Below are 19666 nucleotides of genomic sequence, written 5' to 3'. Positions count from 1 at the left end.
AATCTTTCAGTTTATTAATCAGGTCTAAATGAAGATGACTAAAGCAGTTATTTAAAAATAACTTTATTCCATTATCTTAAAAAAATCCATATTATACCCTCAGAATGAATTTCTCCCAACTTTGCCTCCACACCAATTATTAAAATGTAAATAATGCAGAGGGATCTGTTTCGTTCTTTTTGCAGCAGTTCCTGGCAAGGACCATGGTGAGAAATACCGGTTGGCACATGTTGCATCATAATAAACTTTACCCAGCAAGGATGGTTTTCCAGGTTTCAGTGCCTGGGTTAGGGACATTTTCCATCATGGGCTTTCCGGCTGCAGTAATAGGGTTGGTGTGTGCTTGTGAGAATGGGAGCTGATATCAAAGCCACAGGATTATGACAGCCCCTTTCCCAATGTCCACCAGGTTTTGAGAAAAAGGAATGTCAGTTGCGATGGCCTGGAAGTATTTATCTTCCCGGTTCTGGTAAGTATATCTCCTCCTCTCCAGTTCACAATACATTCAGATAAGATTTTATTTTAAAGCACAATGTAACAAGTTGGACTTTGCCACAGAAAGTCTGTAACCCGCTGTCAACGTGCTGGTGGAGTTGGGGATGGGTCATCTTAAAGAAAAGAAAAAAAGCCCTAATTCTTTAAAAATCCTTAAAGCTTGCAGACCCCCCAGTACCTCAGCTCGTAACTGACCCAGCAATATTGTCTGTGCACACAGGGCTCAGATATAAGGGACGACAATCACAGCTCAGCTGCGCAAGGGTTAATAATGTTTGGCACCAAGACCCTGAAGCTCCCATTTACTAGTGGAAAAATCCTGCCTCGAAGATTTCCCTATCATCAGGTGTGCATGCAGGAGAAGAGGAAGTCGCAGGGGGCATCTCAGTGATCTTGCAAATCATTCTCTGCATGCCCAGCTAGGGATTTTTTTTTTTTTTTCCTAATAGTTTCTTTGCTTTTTCCCTTTTTAAATATGGTCGCCTCTGCAGGGTGGACTGTCGGATCCAGAGACTAGCTCAGTGTTCAGTGAGTTTAAACACAACCTGTCAAGTATCTGTTCTGAAATGACACTAACTTAGACTGGTTAGAGTGGTTAAAAATGTGAGGTTCCACGCAGCGAAAGACCCAGCCCAACAGGAGGACTGCAGGTCACAGCTATCCCTGACGGGTAGACACTGCAGCCAGCCTCTGACCTCCGCGGTGTTCTGAGCTGGGGACAGGGCTCACTTCTAGTGACTCCCTCAGTTTAGTTCCTTCATCCAAGAAAGTGGACCTGCTGCAACCACACCTGCAGGGTAACCCTGCAGGTAACACACCTCTCATCTTAGGAGTCCCAGGTCCTGTTATTGGAGAGCGATGTTCCCCTTTAAGTCGTGCCCATCAGAGCAGGATATGCAACATTGAAGAGTGCAAATTCAAGTCAGATTTTCAAGTTTAGCACACATATTTTACACCCTTAGAAGGTCCCTGACATTTAAGAGATTAGGATGAAATTAGAAAGAAAAAAAAAGTCTAAACTGTACAGGGAACAGCAGCAGCTTAAACTCATCATATGTTATTTTCATTCAAAACTTAGCATTATTGAGCAGCGTATCTTCATAACATCCTTAAGAAGTAGGAAGAAAACAAGCTTTCCCATTCCCATTTCCAAGATCAAGAAACCGAGGCCAGACGAACTGATCTACTCTGTTACAAAACATTTCTCCTTGCCTTTTTCAAAGCCACAGGAGAAAGGAAGGATGGGAAAGTCTGAAAGCTAATAGTGCATCACCTAAGAGGCTTTTCTATAAACACGAAGCTCTGGAAAATGCGAGATTCTAATGAAAGGCGCTTCCTCTTATCAGCCCCTACCTCTTTTGAAAAGAATTCTATCTCCAGGGAGGCAAAAATCCCCAGGAGAGCTCTGATGATGCCCTGGTCTGGAATATTCTACAGAGAATGGAAGGCCCAGGCAGCAGTTTGTAACTGAACAGTTGACATTTTTCTTCTTCCGCTAAGGAAGGCAAAGGAGAAGATAACTAACATCTACGGAGCACCTCCTAGGCACTCTCACATCCTGAAGTACCTTGGTCCCCACCATAACCCTGTAAGATAGGTGTGATTTCACCCATTTCACAGATGAAGAAATTGAGGCTCAGGGGAGAGGTAAAGCTACCTGCCCAAGCCCATGAAACAGGTAAGGAGCAGAGTCCAGATTCAAGACCAGGTGTTTCCGACTCAAAACCCAAACCAAAGTGCCTCCCTCTGATTAGCCTCAGTAGCCGACCCCCCTCACCTTTTCCAGAGAGCTGATGTGTGCCTGGTTCCTCAGCTCAGCTGGGCAGTGAGAAAGGAAGTGTCCTTATCACCCCACACTATTCCCTCGTGTGCCGGGGCGAGCTGGTTACAGACCTTTAACAGTGACAAAGGGCGCCCAGGCCAAGTGCCTCCCCCCACTCCTGCTCCCCCATCTCAGCATCAGTCAACCTGGAGAAAGCCAGGGGCACAGCGACAGGGGCACCTCAGATACCAAATGCAGCTGTCCCCCCACACACTGCCCGTTCCAAAGCTTTTCAACATCTTTGAGAAAACTTACAGTAAATCAAACCAATTTAGAAAAAAGAAAAAAAAAGGGGAAGGAAAGATGTGTGTGTGTTTTCCTTTTTTTGCTGAGAGCCACAAACCGTTTTCAGCCCTCAGGCAGGGATGCAAGTCAAGTGAAGCAGAATATAAAACTCATCTTCGATGTAGCTTTCCAAGCTTTTGAGACAGGATAACAAAGGACGGTTGTCTTCTTCAAACTGGCCTGTCTTCTTCTTGAATGATGTCACTCTGCTGCTCACTGCTGTCATCTGTACAGGAGGGAAAAGTAGACCCAACTCTGAGTAATCTCAATAGGGGTGACTCTGTTTCCCTATCAGTTTTCTTTTCTTTTTTTTTTTGTTTTTGTTTTTGTTTTGGCTACTCCGTGCGGCATGTGGGATCTTAGTTCCCTGACCAGGGATTGAACCTGTGCCCCCTGCAGTGGTAGCGCACAGCCCTAACCACTGGACTGCCAGGGAATTCCTCCCCCCCGCCCGCAATCAGTTTTCAGTCACCTCTATTTCTAGACCTTTACTGATGACTTTGTGGAGGAGCAGGTGGGGCAGGGTGTGTATCCCCGCCTTTACCTGTTCTTTCCACTCAAAATCCTCTGACATGCTTGACACTGCCCACCCTCCACACTCTTGGCTTCTGCCATTCCCCTCGCCTGGACCACCCTCTCCTTTCTGCTTATTCAAACTTAGCTGTCCTGAAAGACGTGCCTCACAGCCCACATCTTCCATAAAACGTCTCCCAACCAATGCACCCCTCAGGGCTCTCATCTTTCTCCTGAGGTTCTGTGATTTGTAAACGTATCATTCATCAGGCAAGGAATCAGATTCCTTCTTGCCAAAGCTCCTCTACTGCCCTCGCAAAGGGTTGGTTAAATCTTCCTGCTGTTTTCATTTCCCCCTCGTGTTTTAGTCTGTTCGCCCTAACTGGTCTCGTAAAGCCCTTCACCATCGGTCTTTCTTTTCTAGTGCCTGACAGTACCAATCTGTGCCTTTCCCAGAGCAGGCCCTTGATAAATATTTGTCCATTTAATTAGCGTGTTGGTAGTTGATAGGAGATTCTCAGATTCTTGACTAAACTTTAACTGTCTTTCCCAACCTTTAAAAGACAGACCCTTGGAGATTTCTTCCGGGGAAGCCCACCACAACCTCGCAGAGAGCTTCTAAGGACAAAGAGCTTACCCTGCAGAGCCTGGAGTCCATTGGCCATGCGGTCCACGTTCCCATTCACCAGTGCGGTCACTCTGTGGATGTGGCCGTACTTGGTTACTTCTTTTGGCAACTCGTGCCTCTCACTTGCTTCCTCCTCTTCCTCTTCAGCAGCATCTTCCTCCTCCTCCACCTCTTCCTCTTCTGAGTCCACCAAAACCATGACATCACCCATGTCTTGCCTCCTAATTTCCAGAAGGGGAGAAATAATCAAGAAGATACCCTGTTTTCTCCAACTTCAGCCCTCGCTGAATAGGAAACACTTGGTTCTTTGCAGCCCCTCTGGTAACATGGAAAATTCTTCATGTATTCAACTTGGTTGAGTCGTGAGATGACAGTGCGGTTGTAACCTCGCAGAGAGATGCTGCCGAAGACTGTCTAGATAACTGTATCCTGTACTGGGTGAGTTTTATCACTCCACCTCTCCCCACCCTGCGGCTCCTCAGGCAGATGACCTCATTGTCCCAAGCACCCACCATTTCAGTTCCCCTCACAGCACGTACACAGACGCTCTGTTCCTTTCCTGAAATGCCCTTCTTTCTCCTGCGCTTACTGAAATCTCTCCACCTTTTCATTATTCAAGGCCCAAGTAAAGTCCTCTGCCTCCCCCTGAAGCCTTGAACTATGAGTGAATTTGGCGTCCACGGGCAGCGGTTTGGCACTGAATTGTTCTCTAGCTTGTTGCTGGCTCTTGCCTGCCCAGCCAGACTACATTTCACGGGCTAGTCACAGTCCGAGGAGCATTACATTCTCATGTCATCCTTACAGCCCGCCTCTGAGAAACAGATGAGGACACAAAGGCTCAGAGAGGGTCAGGGATTTTCCAGGAGCCACGGGCTTCAAGGGCAGAGCTGCCATGTGAACCCAGGTCCATTCATTCCAAAGCCTTTTCCCATTATGCCAAGCTGCTCCCTTCTGTGAAAAATAAGCCTGGGGAATGACAGATTCATTCCAGAATGACCCTCAAAAACAGGGCAGTAAAGGTAACACTTTCTGTTGAAAGATGGTCCCAGAACAATAAAATCCCTTCATTATGAACGATGGTCCCAGAACAATAATACCCCATAGTTATAAATGGATAAGAGGAGCAAAGAGAAGAGTTCTTTGCTCCCACCCAGAATCTCCTTAGGAGGCTAAATACGTAACTTCCATTTAGTTGCTTTGCCCCTACTGAGGTTTCCTTTTGGGAGGGGCTTCTGGGCATGCTCAGACTACTCTTCCAAAACATGCTGTAAGACTATGACTTATTCTTCCTTTTAGAAAAGGAAAACTAGATAAAATAAATGCATGAATGACCGGGCTCAACATGTACATGCTGTCTTTATGCCTCAGTGACAGTCCAGCAAGGTGCCTCGCCCCGAGGTCTGGCGTCGTAAAAAGAGCACAGACTTTGGAATCGGGTCAGGCCCAGGTGTGACTGCAGGCACGGCCGCTCACTTCCTGCAGAGCTTGCAGAAGCTCACTGAGCCTCCCTCGACTTGTCTGGAACACGGAGACAACAGCAGCACCCTGAAGAGTTCATGACGGGGTTGTAATAATGCCTGAGGAAGCACCAGCCCCGTGTCTGGCCCGTGGTAGGTTCCCCAGTGGCAGTGGTTATTATTGTTCTTATGAAACATTATAAACAAAACGTCAGTGAAGACATCATGGAAATGGATTTTTGATTTGAGTCTAGGGAACACTCACCTGAAAGTGCTTCCTACTGAAAGGAGAAAGGAAAAAACATTAATATCCAATAATATCCACTTCGGCCTCACAGAAGTTTCTAATCAATCTAACATTTACAAAAGAATGGACAATGAGAAAACTGACCCAATACGAGAGATGACAGGGTGTTCAGGAGTGGTTCTTAGGTGCTGCATTACTGCACATCTGCACCCAATTTGGAAACCTCTCGAATGGAGCTTCAGGTGGGAGCATAACAGGGGCCACCTTCCCCCACCCACACCCTCTCAAGAAGCCTGAGAGAGAAGCAAAGGGACCCAGGAAGCCCTTACCGTTCCGGGAAGCCCTTACCTTTCCAGCAGAACACAGGGCTGTAGTACAGCAGAAGCCCGGAGATAATGGCCAGTCCCAGCAGAAGGAGGCTCACGATGGTGCCCACAATTCCCCCGATGTTTACAGGTTCTGCAAAGACAAATCACACCCTTGACTCGGCCACGTGATACACACAGCTAGGAGGGCAATACCTCCTCTCCTCTGCCTGGATCCTACTCTTATCTCGGTTTCATGACCTTGGGCAAGGCATATGACCTCTCTGCAGAGCAAGATAAAGTTCTCATTTTTCTACTTCAGACAGTTTGTGGGAATCAAACAAAGCATGTGATGCAAAAGAACACTGGAGGGGGGTGTGGTGGTGGGATGAACTGGGAGATTGGGATTGACATATATACACTCATATGTATAAAATAGATAACGAATAAGAATTAGTTATGTAAAACTAATTTTATATAAAAATATAATTTTATATAAAAATATAAAATAAAATAAAATAAATAAAAAGTAAAAACAGAAAAAAAAAAAAAGAAGAACATTGGAAAGTTAAAATCTCTGTGTCTCCACACATCAAGCCTGCTGTTAAGGCCATAGTAATTAAGAGTGTGAGTTACTGGTGCCACAATGAAGTGATCAATAGAACAGAATTGGGAGGGTCTTCCCTGGCAGTCCAGTGGTTAAGACTCAGCGCTTCGGGACTTCCCTGGTGGCGCAGTGGTTAAGAATCTGCCTGCCAATGCAGGGGACATGGGTTCGATCCCTGGTCTGGGAAGAGCCCATATGCCACAACTAAGCCCGTGAGCCACAACTACTGAGCCTGCACTCTAGAGCCTGCAAGTCACAACTACTGAAGCCCGTGCGCCTAGAGCCCGTGCTCCGCAACAAGAGAAGCCACCGCAATGAGGAGCCCTCTTGCCACGACTAGAGAAAAGCCCGTGCACAGCAACGAAGACCCAATGCAGCCAAAAATAATAAATAAATAAATAAATGAATTTATTAAAAAAAGAATCAGCACTTCCCTGGTCGGGGAAACTAAGATCCCGCATGCTGCTTGGGACGGCCAAAAATATATATATATTTAAAAAAAGAGAACAGAATAGGAAATCCAAGAACAGGTCCACACAGAAGGAAACTTGATATAGGACAGCCTAGTGAGTAGAAGAGGAACTCTTCAGGATGTGGTGCTAGACCAAATAGTTATCCAAACTGGGGGGTGGAGGAAACTTAATGTCTACCTCACATCATTCACAAAAATCAATTCTAGATGGACTACAGAGTTAACTATGAAAGGCAAGTGTTAAAACTTTAAGAAAATATGGAAGAATACTTTCATGACCATAGGATAGATAAGGATTTCTTTTTTTTTTTTTTTTTTTTTTTTATGAGTTGCCTGTCTTTTGATCACTGAGTTTACGAGCTTTTTTTTTTTTTTTTTAACTTTTGAGTTTATTTATTTATTTATTTATGGCTGTGTTGGGTCTTCGTTTCTGTGCGAGGGCTTTCTCTAGTTGTGGCAAGTGGGGGCCACTCTTCATCGCCGTGCGCGGGCCTCTCATTATCGTGGCCTCTCTTGTTGCGGAGTACAGGCTCCAGACGCGCAGGCTCAGCAACTGTGGCTCACGGGCCCAGTTGCTCCGCGTCACGTGGGATCTTCCCAGACCAGGGCTCGAACCCGCGTCCCCTGCATTGGCAGGCAGACTCTCAACCACTGCGCCACCAGGGAAGCCCAAGATAAGGATTTCTTAAGACACAAAAATTGCTAATGATATAAGAACAGATTCATAAAGTCAACAACATTAAAGTAAGAATGTCTGCAAATCGAAGGATACCATAAAGAAAACAAGAAAGACAACTGAAAGGAGATATTTGTAACATATAAAACTAACAATTAGCATATGGAATTTCTAAAGAACTCCTATATATCTATAGGAAAGGGGAAAACGTCAAAAGACACAATTATGTATTTCGCAGACGAAACATAAATAGCAAATAAACATATGAAATAATGCTCAGCCTTCTTAGTAATCAGACACATTCAAATTAGAACCACAGTGAGATTTCATTTTACACCTACTTGATGGGCAAAAATCACAAAGTCTGTGGGTGAAAATGTGGAACAACTGCCGTTGCAAATGGAAATTGGTATAACCACTTTGGAAAATAATTTGATGTTATCTCATAGATAAAAATGCACATAACCTAACCTTCATTTCTACTCCTTGTACAAATATTCTAGAGAAATATTTGCCTGGAGACCTGGGTATATGTACACAAGGGGCTGGTAAAAAGGTTTCCATAGCAACACCGTTTGTTCATCACAACAAAAAAATCAGAAGCAGCACAAACATCCATCAGCAGGAAAATCAATAACTTAGTTGTGGAGTAGTGATACAATGGAAAATTATACAGCAGTACAGAGGTACAAAGTATAATTATACACATCAGCATGAATAAATTCTGGAAACAAAATGTGGGATAAAAAAGGCAAATTACAAAAGACTACATTTGTATGGTAATAACCATTTTTCAAAACTCTAAAACAAACAATATATTATGTAGAAATGTGTACGTATGCAGCATATTTTTTCTTAAATAAAACATGAAACTCAGGATAGTGGTTACCTTTTTCAGAAGGCCCAGTATGAGCCTGGAAATGGGCCTACAGGTAGGGTTGCCAGATAAAATACTGTGTGCCCACTTAAATTTGGATTTCAGATAAACAATGAATAATTTTTTTAGAATAAGTATGTCCCAAGCAATACTGGGGTCGTACATTAAAAAAAAAAAATTGTTTGTTTTTTGTTTTTCTGAAATACAAATTTAAGTGAGCATCCTGTTTTTTTAGCTTTGCTATTGTTGTTTTCTAAATCTGGCCACACTATCTGCAGGTAATTCCAGCAGCATTGGCACTGTTCTATATTGTAAGTGGGATGTTACTTTCCTGGGTGTTCATTTTGCTATTATGTTTCTTAGCTTACATTTTATATATATGTATATATATATAAATTATATCTATTTTATACATGTATGTATTTTATTTATATATATATATATATTTTTTTTTCCTTTAGGATGTAACAGATATTAAATAACTTTTTTATCCCTATGCAAATGTTAGAGATTTAGGACTGGACAATAATTTTCCCATCCACCTTGTCAAGCCACAGGGAAGCAGATAGGCCTTCTCCCAGATGGCAGTGACCCACATGTAGGGAGGCACCAAGCTGTCCCCATGCTGATGCCAGGTCCTCTGAAGCTCTCGGCCCTCCTCCTCCTCCTCTGGGGCCACTTCACTCACCTTTCACACTCAACCAGATGTCCACCTCCCTGACCCCCACGGGGTTCTCAGCCCGGCAGACATAGTAGCCCTCGTCCAGGTCCTGGGAGCAGTTGCGGATGGTGAGCGTGGAGCTCTGGCCACTCTGGGCGATGAGGTGGTGGCCGCTGGGCTGGATGACGACCTCCGGCTGGGTGAGGTTGCTCAGCCACAGGATCTTGGCGGGGGGGTAGGCTCCAGACACTTCGCAGGTGAGCGTCACATTGCCTCCCACGAAACAAGTCTTCATGGGCTCAGAGAGAAGGGAGGGGCTCCCTGACCATCAGAAGAAGGTAAAGAAAGACAAACGTTGAAGGAGATTCAATCGGTGGTCTGAGAATTTCAAGAATATTACTTCTTCCAAACAAAGCAACTCCAGGAACTTCTGTACTGCACCTGGTCTCATATAATAATAAAAGCTAATATTTGTTGAACATTCAATGGGCTAGGCACCATTCTACTTATTAACCCAATTAATAATTCTCACAACAGTCTTGCAGATGGGGAAACTGTGGCACAGAGAACGTTAAGTAACTTGCTCAAAGTCACATGACTAAATAAGTGAGCAGCTAGGATTTAGGGGGAACAAATGTCCTGGTTTGTGCAAGGCTGAGGGGGTTCCCAGGACCTGGGGGCTTTCAGTGCTAAAACTGGTGAAGTCCCGGGCAAACCAAGATGAGTTGGTCACTCTATGTAAGAATGGAACCCAAGGAGTCACGCTTTTGTGGTCCACATCTCCTTACTTCTTATGCTGTAAGCTTCTATGTATAATAACCATACTGATCAGGTAAGATATGGGCACACAACCTGACAAGGGCGTTCCAGGGGACAGAAGGCAGCTGTATTAGTTTCCTGTTGCTGCTATAACAAATTGCACAAACTTAGCAGTTAAAACAACACAAATTTATCCTTTTATAGTTCTGGAGGTCAGAAGTCCGAAATAATCTTGCAGAACTAAAATCAAGGTGTTGGCAGAGCTGGTTCCTTCTGGAGGCTCTAGGTGAGAATCCATTTCCTTGTTTTGTCAGCTTCTAGAAAGGAGCCACCTGCATTCCTTGGCTTGTAGTCCCTTCCTTGAATTACTCCTACCGCTTGCATCTGTCATCACTTCTCACTACTGCATGTGACCCTCCTGCCTCCCTCTTATAAGGACCCTTGGGATCACACTGGGCCCACCCAGATAACCCAGGACACTCTCCCCATCTCAAATTCTTAATCACAGATGCAAAGTCCCTCTACCATGTAAGGTAACATTATCACAGGTTCTGGGGATTAGGATGTGGACATCTTTTGGGGGCCATTCTTCTGTCTAACACAGGTCTGTCCTAGAAAACTCAGAATGTGGCGTCCCTGTGGCCTTGGGGTCTGATTTAAGTGGGACACAGGGAGCTATGAGGTCTACTATGGCGATCTACTTGTATCCTTCGCAAGAGAAGCCTTTTCCCAAAATGCACACCCTCTTGGGAAGGGTAGCAAATTCATCTTGGGAGGATTTATGAAATCCATATTTTCAGCAGCTGAGGGATACAGAGAAGCATGTTGGGTTCCTGCCCTGGAGAGTGAAACTACATGCTTCCCCTTGGCATTTGTTCCAAGAGAGAAACTAGGGTTTCACTGCTGGCATCTGGGGAAGGGGGAAGGGGCAAGGGGGTGGGGGTGGAACAACCCAGAAGCCTCTCTCTCTAGGTCAGGTTAACAGAAGAGAATACCCCAAACCTGGTTTTGCTCAGAAAACTCACCTGCGGACACCCCTTCTTGGATCAACAGTCAGATTCCCCCCATGTTGCTAAATCACTCCTTCCCCGCTTTATGGTTAACCAGAATTTCCTTTAGGGTCACAAAGCCAGCAGCAGTGACAAGCCTCATCAGTATGTCTGTATTTGGGGGTCCCAAACCAAAGTCTGATAAATGGCCCCCTCCTCCTTTATTAAAAGCAAAACAAACAATTCCCCCGGTGCACCTCCCCTGAACCCCAAACAAACATCATGTATTTTTGCCAAACACAGCACTCACCCCTCAGACAGCTGGGTCACCATCCAGCTAGTGTGGCACCTATAAATTCAACAAGTTTCACTTAAGGGGATGCTGTATCAGGGGTGGGGCAGGTGCTGCTGGGCCCTCACAGATCTGCAGGAGGCGGACGACAAGCTGGGGCCGCCGCGCACGGGGCTCCGTAACACTGCAGCTTATCGTAGGCTGAGTTGGCGTCTTCAGTTTAGGGGCCTACACACCATATAAAGAGAGATCTGGGGAGCTCCCTGGCCGTCCAGTGGTTAGGACTTGGCGTTTTCACTGCTGGGTGGCCCAGGTTCAATCCCTGGTTGGGAAACTAAGATCCCACAAACTGTGTGGCACAGCTGAAAGAAAGAAAGAAAGAGAGAGGGAGGAAGGGAGGGAGGGAGAGAGAGAGAAAGAGAGAGAGAGAGAGAGAGGGAGGGAGGGAGGAAGAAAGAGAGAAAGAGAGAGAGAGGGAGGGAGGGAGGGGGAGAGAGAGAAAGAGAGAAAGAGAAAGAGAGAGGGAGGGGGAGAGAGAGAGAAAGAGAGAAAGAAGGAAGGAAGGAAGGAAGGGAGGGAGGGAGGAAGAAAGAGAAAGAGAGAAAGAAGGAAGGAAGGAAGGGGAGGGAGGGAGGAAGAAAGAGAGAAAGAAAGAAAAAAGGAAGGAAGGAAGGAAAAGAAATGAAAGAAAGAAAAGAAAGGTAGATAGATAGATAGGTAGATAGATAGATGATAGATAGATAGATCGATCAATCTGGGCAGCAGGAATCCCCGAAAGCATCACTTTTCATCAGCTTGGGGGCTACACTGCCCTGGATCCCTGAGGTGGACGTTAGCATTACACTTCAGTGACGTACTAGTCCTTTCAAGTGGAATGATCCAGAGACCCCTCGCCTGCAAGGGCCTTGCTACTCAAGGTGTGGTCCTCGGACCAGCAGCAACAGCACTTCCTGGAGGCAATTAGAAATGCAGATATTGGGTCCACCCAGACCAAGAGAGTCAGAATCTGCATTTTAACCAGCCCCCCCAGGTGACTTGTATGCACATCCAGGCTCGAGTGCCCAAGAGGGAGGTGGGGAGAACTGGACGGTGTCAGAGTCCGAGAAGGGTCCAGGCTCTGTGCTTGCTTCCTGTGCTCCTGGAATTGGGAAAACTTCTGGTCAGCTCCCTTCTCCAGACACATTTCTTAACCCTGAGCACATATTTAGATTCAAATTATTGGTCAAGTCTCAGGGGTCACAGGAATAAAGACTTAAGCAAGATCTGCAAATAAAATGGGAGGGTAAGGGCAAAATAACACAACCCCACCAGCTGCCTCTGCTAATTTCACCCTCTCTCAGCATCGGTCCATCATTTACTCACTTCCTGGGACTTACTTCCATAACACACTTCGGACATCCTCATTATGTACCACTCTGAGTGTGTATACTGCTTTCTGTTTGCAGTCTGGGCAAGTCGGCTGCCTCTGTTTCACCATCGGTGAAATGAAGCGTCCTCCCCAAATTCATGTCCACCTAGAACCCCAGAATGTGATCTTATTCGGAAATGGAGTCTTTGCAGATGTAATTAGTTAAGGATCTCAAGATGAAATCATCCTGGATTGAGGGTGGGCCCTAAATCCAAGGACTGGTATCTCATAAGAAGAGGAGAGGCCACAGGGAGACATACACACAGAGGGGAAGTCACATGAAAACGGATGCAGAGACCAAAGTGATGCAGCCACAAGCCAAGGAACACATAGCGCCATCAGGAGCTGGAAGAGGCCAGGAAGGATTCTCCCAGGAAGACTCTGATGGGAGCACGGCCCTGCCCACACCTTGATTTCAAACTTCTAGCCTCCAGAACTGAGAGAGAATAAACGGCTGTTGTTTTAAGCCACCAAGTTCGTGATACTTTGTTACAGCTGCTCCAGGAAACTAATTCTGAGGGATAATAGGAGCTCTCAGCTCACAGGGTGACTGAGGACTGAACGAGATACTGTGTGCAAAACACTTGGCACCTGCACTCTATCTGCACTCAGTAAATGTTAATGTCACCATCGCAGTTGACCCTTGAACAACATGGGGGTTGGGGGACCAACCTGCGAGAAATCTAAAAATCCACGTCCTGCTCTCTCTGCCTCAGAAACAAAGGAATTGATAAATGGCTCGCCCAAGGACAGGAAGCTGAAACAGTTTGGATAGAATCAGGACTCAAACCCTAGTTCTTTTGATTCTATATCCTGTGATCTCTAATCAGACACAAACTTTTCCCCACAGCGAGTTAATTTAAAGATCTGTAAAGTGAAAATACAGATACTACATTTATTGAAAAAAATCCACATGTACGTGGAACCGCGCAATTCAAACCTGTGGTGTTCAAGGGTCAGTTGTATTTGTGATATTGCCATTTCCTGCTTCACATTTGCCAGACTTCTCTCTCCAAGTAAAGTTTAAGTCCTTTAAAGGCAAAGACTCTGTATTCCTCCACAGTACCTGGAACCATGCTGAGCACCTAAATCCTACCCAAAAAGATTTGCTGGATCATGTGTGGAAGGTCACCAGGAAAGCAGTGAGCACTACCTGGATAAAAGCAAGAGCGCTGGGGTCAGACCAACCTGGCTATGTGTTGGCTCTGTCACTTACGAGCCAGCTGATCTTGGGTAAATTAGTTCACACATGTTATCATCTGCAACTTACGAATCATCCTAATTTGCAGGCCACTGTGAGGATTACAAATAGTAAGTTAATAAGAAAGAGTCAAAGACCTTCTGAGCGCAGAAACCTAAAAGAACAGGACTGAGAGGGGACTTCCCTGGTGGTCCAGTGGTTAAGACTCCGCGCTCCCAATGTAGGCGGTCCGGGTTTGATCCCTGGTCAGGCAACTATCAATAGATCCCACACGCTACAACTAAGACCCTGTGCAGCCAAATAAATAAGTAAATGAATATTTATTAAAAAAAAAAAAAAAGAACAGGACTGACAGAGGTGAACCTTTCAAAATCAGAAACTGCTCATCACTAGCAGAAATGTGGTTTAGGAGCCAAATATGCCAGAAAAATATCTATAACGTGCATGACAGTTCTATGAAATTAACTGACTCTTATGGAATAATAAGAAAAGATGAACAAGCCAATAGAAAAATGGACAAAATATGAACAGATAATTCACAGATAATATATAGGAAGTCAATACACATATGAAAATTATCAACTCCACCAGTGATCAAAGAAAACCAAATGAAAACAATATGCCATATCCGAACTAGCACACAAGAAAAATCTAAAAAATTAATAACACTCGATGTCGGTGGAGATACTGGGAAATGAGTACCCTCACGTGGTCTTTCTAGAGAGAGTGACTGCTAGGGTTTCTTTTGGGGGTGATGGAAATATTCTGGATTAGAATGGTGATGGTAGTACAACATTGTGAACATACTAAAAAAAAAAAACAATGAATTATAAACTTAAAATAGTGAATTTTAGGGAATTTCCTGGTGGTCCAGTGGTTAGGACTCCGAGCTTTCACTGCCGAGGGCACAGTTTCGATCCCTGGTCGGGGAACTAAGATCCCACAAGCTGCACGGTGCGGCCAAAAAAAAAAAAATAGTTAAGTTTATATTATGTGACTTAAATCTCATTTTTTAAAAATTGTCCCAAAACCAATTGGGTCGGATTTGGCCCATGAGGCATAGTTCACCAACCCCTGTCCTAGGGCAGAAGGCGAGTCTTGGTCCCTTATGTTGCCCAAGGCCAGGTATGGTACCTGACACAGAGTGGACACTCGGGAGCAGTGTGCTGACTGAGTTAGTGGGACGGGTAAACCATCTGAATGTCACTTGCCTGGGAAAACAAGCACCTGCTGACACAGCAGGGCTCACTTCTCAGCATGTCAGCTCTCCACAGCTGCTCCTCTGAGGATTATCCTCATAAACTGTGAGGACAACCTCACCAGGGCCAACACAACCCAACACGCTCTGGCCCTGGCTTACTCATTGTATTGGCTTCCTGAGGCTGTTGTAACAAAGTACCACAAACGGGGTGGCTTAAAACAACAGATATTTATTCTCACAGTTCGGAAAGTCTGAAGTTCTAAATCAAGATGTCAGCACCTTGCCCTGTATGAATTCCTGGCCCACAGAAATCGTGAGATAATGACTGCTGTTTGAAGCCATTAAGTTCTGGGGTAATTTGTTCCATAACAGGAGATAACTAGTAAATGAACCTTGTCTGTCTTGTTCACTGCTCCATCTTCAGTACTTAGAAACTGCAAGGGAAAACCAGTTTGGACTAGAACCAAGAAGTTTCATTAAGCATCTTTAAAGTTTGAAAGGAAGGGATGAAGAGGGCATTTGGGGTTAGCAGATGCAAACTAGTATATATAGAATGGATAAACAACAAGGTCCTACTGTATAGCACAGGGGACTATACTCAATATCCTGTGATAAACCAGAATGAAAAAGAATATAAAAAAGAATGTGTGTATACATATATTTGTGTGTGTGTGTGTGTGTGCAACTGAATCACTCTGCTGCAGAAATTAACACAATATTGTAAATCCAATATACTTCAATTAAAAAAAAAAAAGCAAAAGGAAGGAAGAAATGGAAGGAATTCAGTTCACTCCAACACCCTGGGATTTCTTTCCCAGACCTTCTTTCAAAGGGTTGTCCCAGAAAAGAGGAAGGTGAGTGGACCCCAGAACCCCAGGACAAGGCAAAGCAGACTTACTGATCTGTACCACACAGCTGGCTCCCAACTCCGGCCCCACTATGTGGCTCCCGACACACTTGAACTTCTTGCCGTCCGACAGCTGGGGCTGGTTCAGCATCTCAACCCCCAGCTTTGATGTCCCCACAGCCACACCTCCTGGCTCTTCTGTCCACAGGAGGTCTGGGTCTGGGTATCCTCCGGCCCAGCGACAGCTGAGCTGCAGCGTGAACAATCCTGGTGACAGCTCTGCCCAGCACTGCGGGGCTGACGGAGGGGGTGCTGCAAAACACCAGAGGACGTGGCCTTAATCACAGACTAAGATGAGCCACTGGGCTGACCCTAAGGATTACAGAATCAGGGTATCAGAGAAACATCAACCCCAGTTACTGTACCTTGAGATAGCTCCTAGCACAAATCAGTGCCTGACACAAGTTGGGTTTCCTCGGCTGGGTGTTAAATCTTGGAAGAGATTTGCATTTCTCACTAGCCACGTGTGGCTATTTAAATTTTCATTAACTTAATTACAAATTTATTTCCTCCATCAGACTACTCACATTTCCTAGTCATCACACATGGTAGCTATTAGACCATACAGAAGAGAACATTTCCATCATCACAGAAAGTTCTACTGGACACTGCTGGTCCCTAGAGGGAGTTGCAGGAAGAGGGAGATTTATTCATCCCCAAACCTCAACACACACTTTTTTTTTGCTATGTGCAAGTACCACTTAAAAAAAATATAAAAATTTAACAAATTACAAACCTGTTGTAACCTATGTGTTCATAATTATATATAAAATAATATATATTATATATGTATGTAGATAGTATATATATTATGTGTGTCATATACCTTTATATATTTTATATAATACATATAAATAGAAATTTGGATCTTATTTGTAGATATGTGGCATCTAAAAGAAAAATTATTGGAAATATACCAAAATGATGGTTAGAGTACAAGTGATTATTTTCTTCTTTCTACTCATCTGTTTCCTACAACAAGCACGTATGACTTTATATATGATGAATGTCATTTATGATAGACAGCATTGAGACTTACAAAGGCTCTGAACAACGTATAAAGTAAGTGTGTCGTTGCCCTGCCTGCTAATTGTCGTTCTCATGCTCCCTTCCCTTAGCAAGGATTAGGAGTGCACCCTGTGTTTATTTCTACAGTGGTTTTCCTCCGCTAAATGTGTGCATAGGTGCATTGGGTTGTTGTTTCTTCACCTGCAAAATAAAGCTTCATGAACTATTGGTTCTTAACAGCGCTAGAGGGCCTGTGTTCACGGAGAGCGTGAGAGCAGATGAATGGATAAACAAATTGTGGTAGAGCCATACAATAGATACTCTTAGGCCAAGAAATGAAAGCAAGTACTGACACAAGCTACAACAAGATGAACCTTGAAAACATGATGCTAAGGGAAAGATGCCAGTCCCCAAAGGTCATATAGGGTATGATTCCATTTATATGACATGTCCAGAATAGGCAAATCCATAGAGATAGAACATAGACTGGTGGTTACCAGGGGCTGGGGGAAGACAGTATGGGAGTGACTGCTTCACGGATATGGGGTTTCCAATTTGGGGTGATGAAAATGTTTTGGAACTAGATAAACGTGATGGTTGCACAACACTGTGGATAGACTCAATGCCACTGAATTGTACATCTTAAAATGGTTAATGTTATGCTATATACTTTCACCTCAATTAAAAAAAAAAACTTTAGACCTAGCATTAATTCCCCTCTATGACTCACAGGGACTCTCCTGTACTCCTAGTTAGCAGCGAGCTTCCAGAAGAGGCAACACTCTCTTCGACATGTGTACGTGTGTGTCGAGGGAGCTGCAGAAGCACGTTAGAACCTGTGCATCAGGTAAGTCTTCGTATACAAAGGGGAGGCACAAACACGCAGTTCACGAAGGGTCAAGGTGAAGGAGTGGGGGAGGGGAGCACTTCTTACGCACAGTAGACCAGGAGCTCGGTGGTCACCTTTCGATGTCTCCCGCCGAGCATGTTTGTGGCCAAACAGGTGTAGTTCCCTTGGAGGTTCTGTGACATCAGTAACAGCGTGAAGCAGCTGGCCGTCAGGTTGTTTCCGAAGGGCTCGGTGCTAGAATCCGGGGCCCGGAACCACCACTCAACCATGGGCGGAGGCCAGGAGCTGCTGCTGCAGCAGAAATCCACCTGGGAGCCCTTGGCCGCATACAGCGTGCCGTTGGGGAGCCTGCCGGTGCTGGAGATGTTGACCTCAACCTGATAGGGGCCTCCTGGGAACGACAGAGCGGGTGGGGAAGGCGTAAGAGTTAACTGGAGCCGCTTACCAGTTCTAAGAGACACAGAAATGATCAGGAAGCAGCCAGTGAGGATGACAATATCAACCACTTATTATGTGGCAAACACTGTGCCAAGTGCCCTTAGGCATGCTTTCATTTACTCCTGAGCAATTCCGTGAGATTTACTGAGGGGATCAATCCTTACAGAAGACAGAAAATGCAAATCGCCCCTTTTCAAAAATGCGGATGAGTGGAAAGGATATCTGTGCCTTAAAGAGTTAACGTAGCAGGAATTCCCTGGTGGTCCAGTGGTTAGGATTCTGCACGCTCACTGCCAAGGGTCTGGGTTCAATCCCTGGTCGGGGAACTAAGATCCCACACACACAAAAAAAAGAGTTAACATAGCAGGCCTGAGTGCCTTCCTTAGAAAGGCCTGCCTGCAAGGGTGGCCTGGGCCGGCAACTAGGAACTTGGATTTCAGGGGGGTTCCCACCATTCCCAGAACTGGTAAGAGTGGGGTTCACCAGGCCTAAACTGTTTGTACAAACAGCGTGGCTTATGCTGAACACCTGCTTTCCTTCTGCGAGTCTGGAATTTTGGTATGTGCTAGGCAGAGGATGCCTATGTGACGAGCCCCAGTAAAAACCTAGGGCGCTGGAGTCTCTAACGAGCGTCCCTGGTAGATACTCCACACGTGTTGCCACAACTTGCTGCTGGAGGAATTAAGCGTGTCCCATGTGACTGCACTGGGAGAGGGCTCTTGGAAGCGTGCTCTTCATTGTCCTGTGAGTTCTCCTAGAGAATCAGTGAAGCTGGGGGTGGTCTTGGGGACCCCTAGCACAATTTCACACTGAAAGACAAGAAACATTGGTTCCAGTCCCAATTTTGAACTCCACTTACTAGCTGTGTGACTTTAGGCAAAGTATTTAACTTCTGTTAAGCCTCCATTTCCTCATCTGTAAAATGGGGGTGATGCTAGAACCCACTTTATGGGGTTGTCATGACAATTAAATGAATTAGTATCGTACAGCACTCAGAACAGTGCCAGAAATGCCGTCCCACGATTGGTACCCAGTGCATCTAAGATCCTCTTTGATCCTATTTATACTAAAGTCCTATAGTGTGTTGCCTCCACCAGAGACTTCCTCTTAAGAAGAGTCCAGAAAGGGCAATGCTTGGCCAAAGGGATAAATCTATGACTGTAGAATTTTGGACAAAAATATGCCCAGGGGATAAATTATTAGGGGGAGGAAAGGCTTTGCCAGATCCCCTCAAAGTACAGAAGCTACTCCCACCTATTCTGGGGCCATTGTATAACGACAGAAATTGTGGGTTTCTGAGGAAAATACTCTTGACAATATGCTTGTCTAGTCAGGGCTGGCTCCTAAGAGTTGCAATGATTTGCTGGAATCATGTCACCTCCCACAGAGGGTCTGGGGAAAAAATTATACTGTAGTTTGGGAGGTGCTCAAATATCCCATTGCCTGTTGCTGACTAGTTGGGTAGGTATGCGGACCAGCAGGTCCCAGGGAGTGCCCACAGTTGGCGAGCACCCAGCCAAGCACAGGGTACCTCTGTGGTATTGGTAGCCACGCCTGGGCCAGCAAAG

At 45.2% G+C, this 19666-nt stretch overlaps 1 protein-coding gene across 2 annotated transcripts in view; it reads right to left on the bottom strand.

The window, feature by feature from the left end:
• Window positions 1–47: 47 nt before the first annotated feature.
• VSIG10 (V-set and immunoglobulin domain containing 10) overlaps window positions 48–19666 on the bottom strand; it is a 36702-nt gene continuing 17083 nt past the window's right edge. Inside the window, exons 3-9 of one of the 2 annotated variants that reach the window (XM_036823579.1) lie at window positions 17749–18051; window positions 15794–16054; window positions 9073–9366; window positions 5796–5906; window positions 5466–5478; window positions 3753–3964; window positions 48–2828 (exon numbers count right to left, since the gene is read on the bottom strand). In XM_036823579.1, the coding sequence (XP_036679474.1) occupies window positions 2773–2828; window positions 3753–3964; window positions 5466–5478; window positions 5796–5906; window positions 9073–9366; window positions 15794–16054; window positions 17749–18051 (1250 nt within the window). In that variant the 3' untranslated portion in view covers window positions 48–2772. Of the gene's footprint in view, window positions 2829–3752; window positions 3965–5465; window positions 5482–5795; window positions 5907–9072; window positions 9367–15793; window positions 16055–17748; window positions 18052–19666 lie in introns of both variants that reach the window. The other variant, XM_036823577.1, reaches the window with a different exon arrangement.

The sequence above is a fragment of the Balaenoptera musculus genome, chromosome 14 (assembly GCF_009873245.2).
Source record: "Balaenoptera musculus isolate JJ_BM4_2016_0621 chromosome 14, mBalMus1.pri.v3, whole genome shotgun sequence".
Taxonomy (NCBI): domain Eukaryota; kingdom Metazoa; phylum Chordata; class Mammalia; order Artiodactyla; family Balaenopteridae; genus Balaenoptera; species Balaenoptera musculus.
This window is presented reverse-complemented; position numbering and strand designations above follow the sequence as displayed.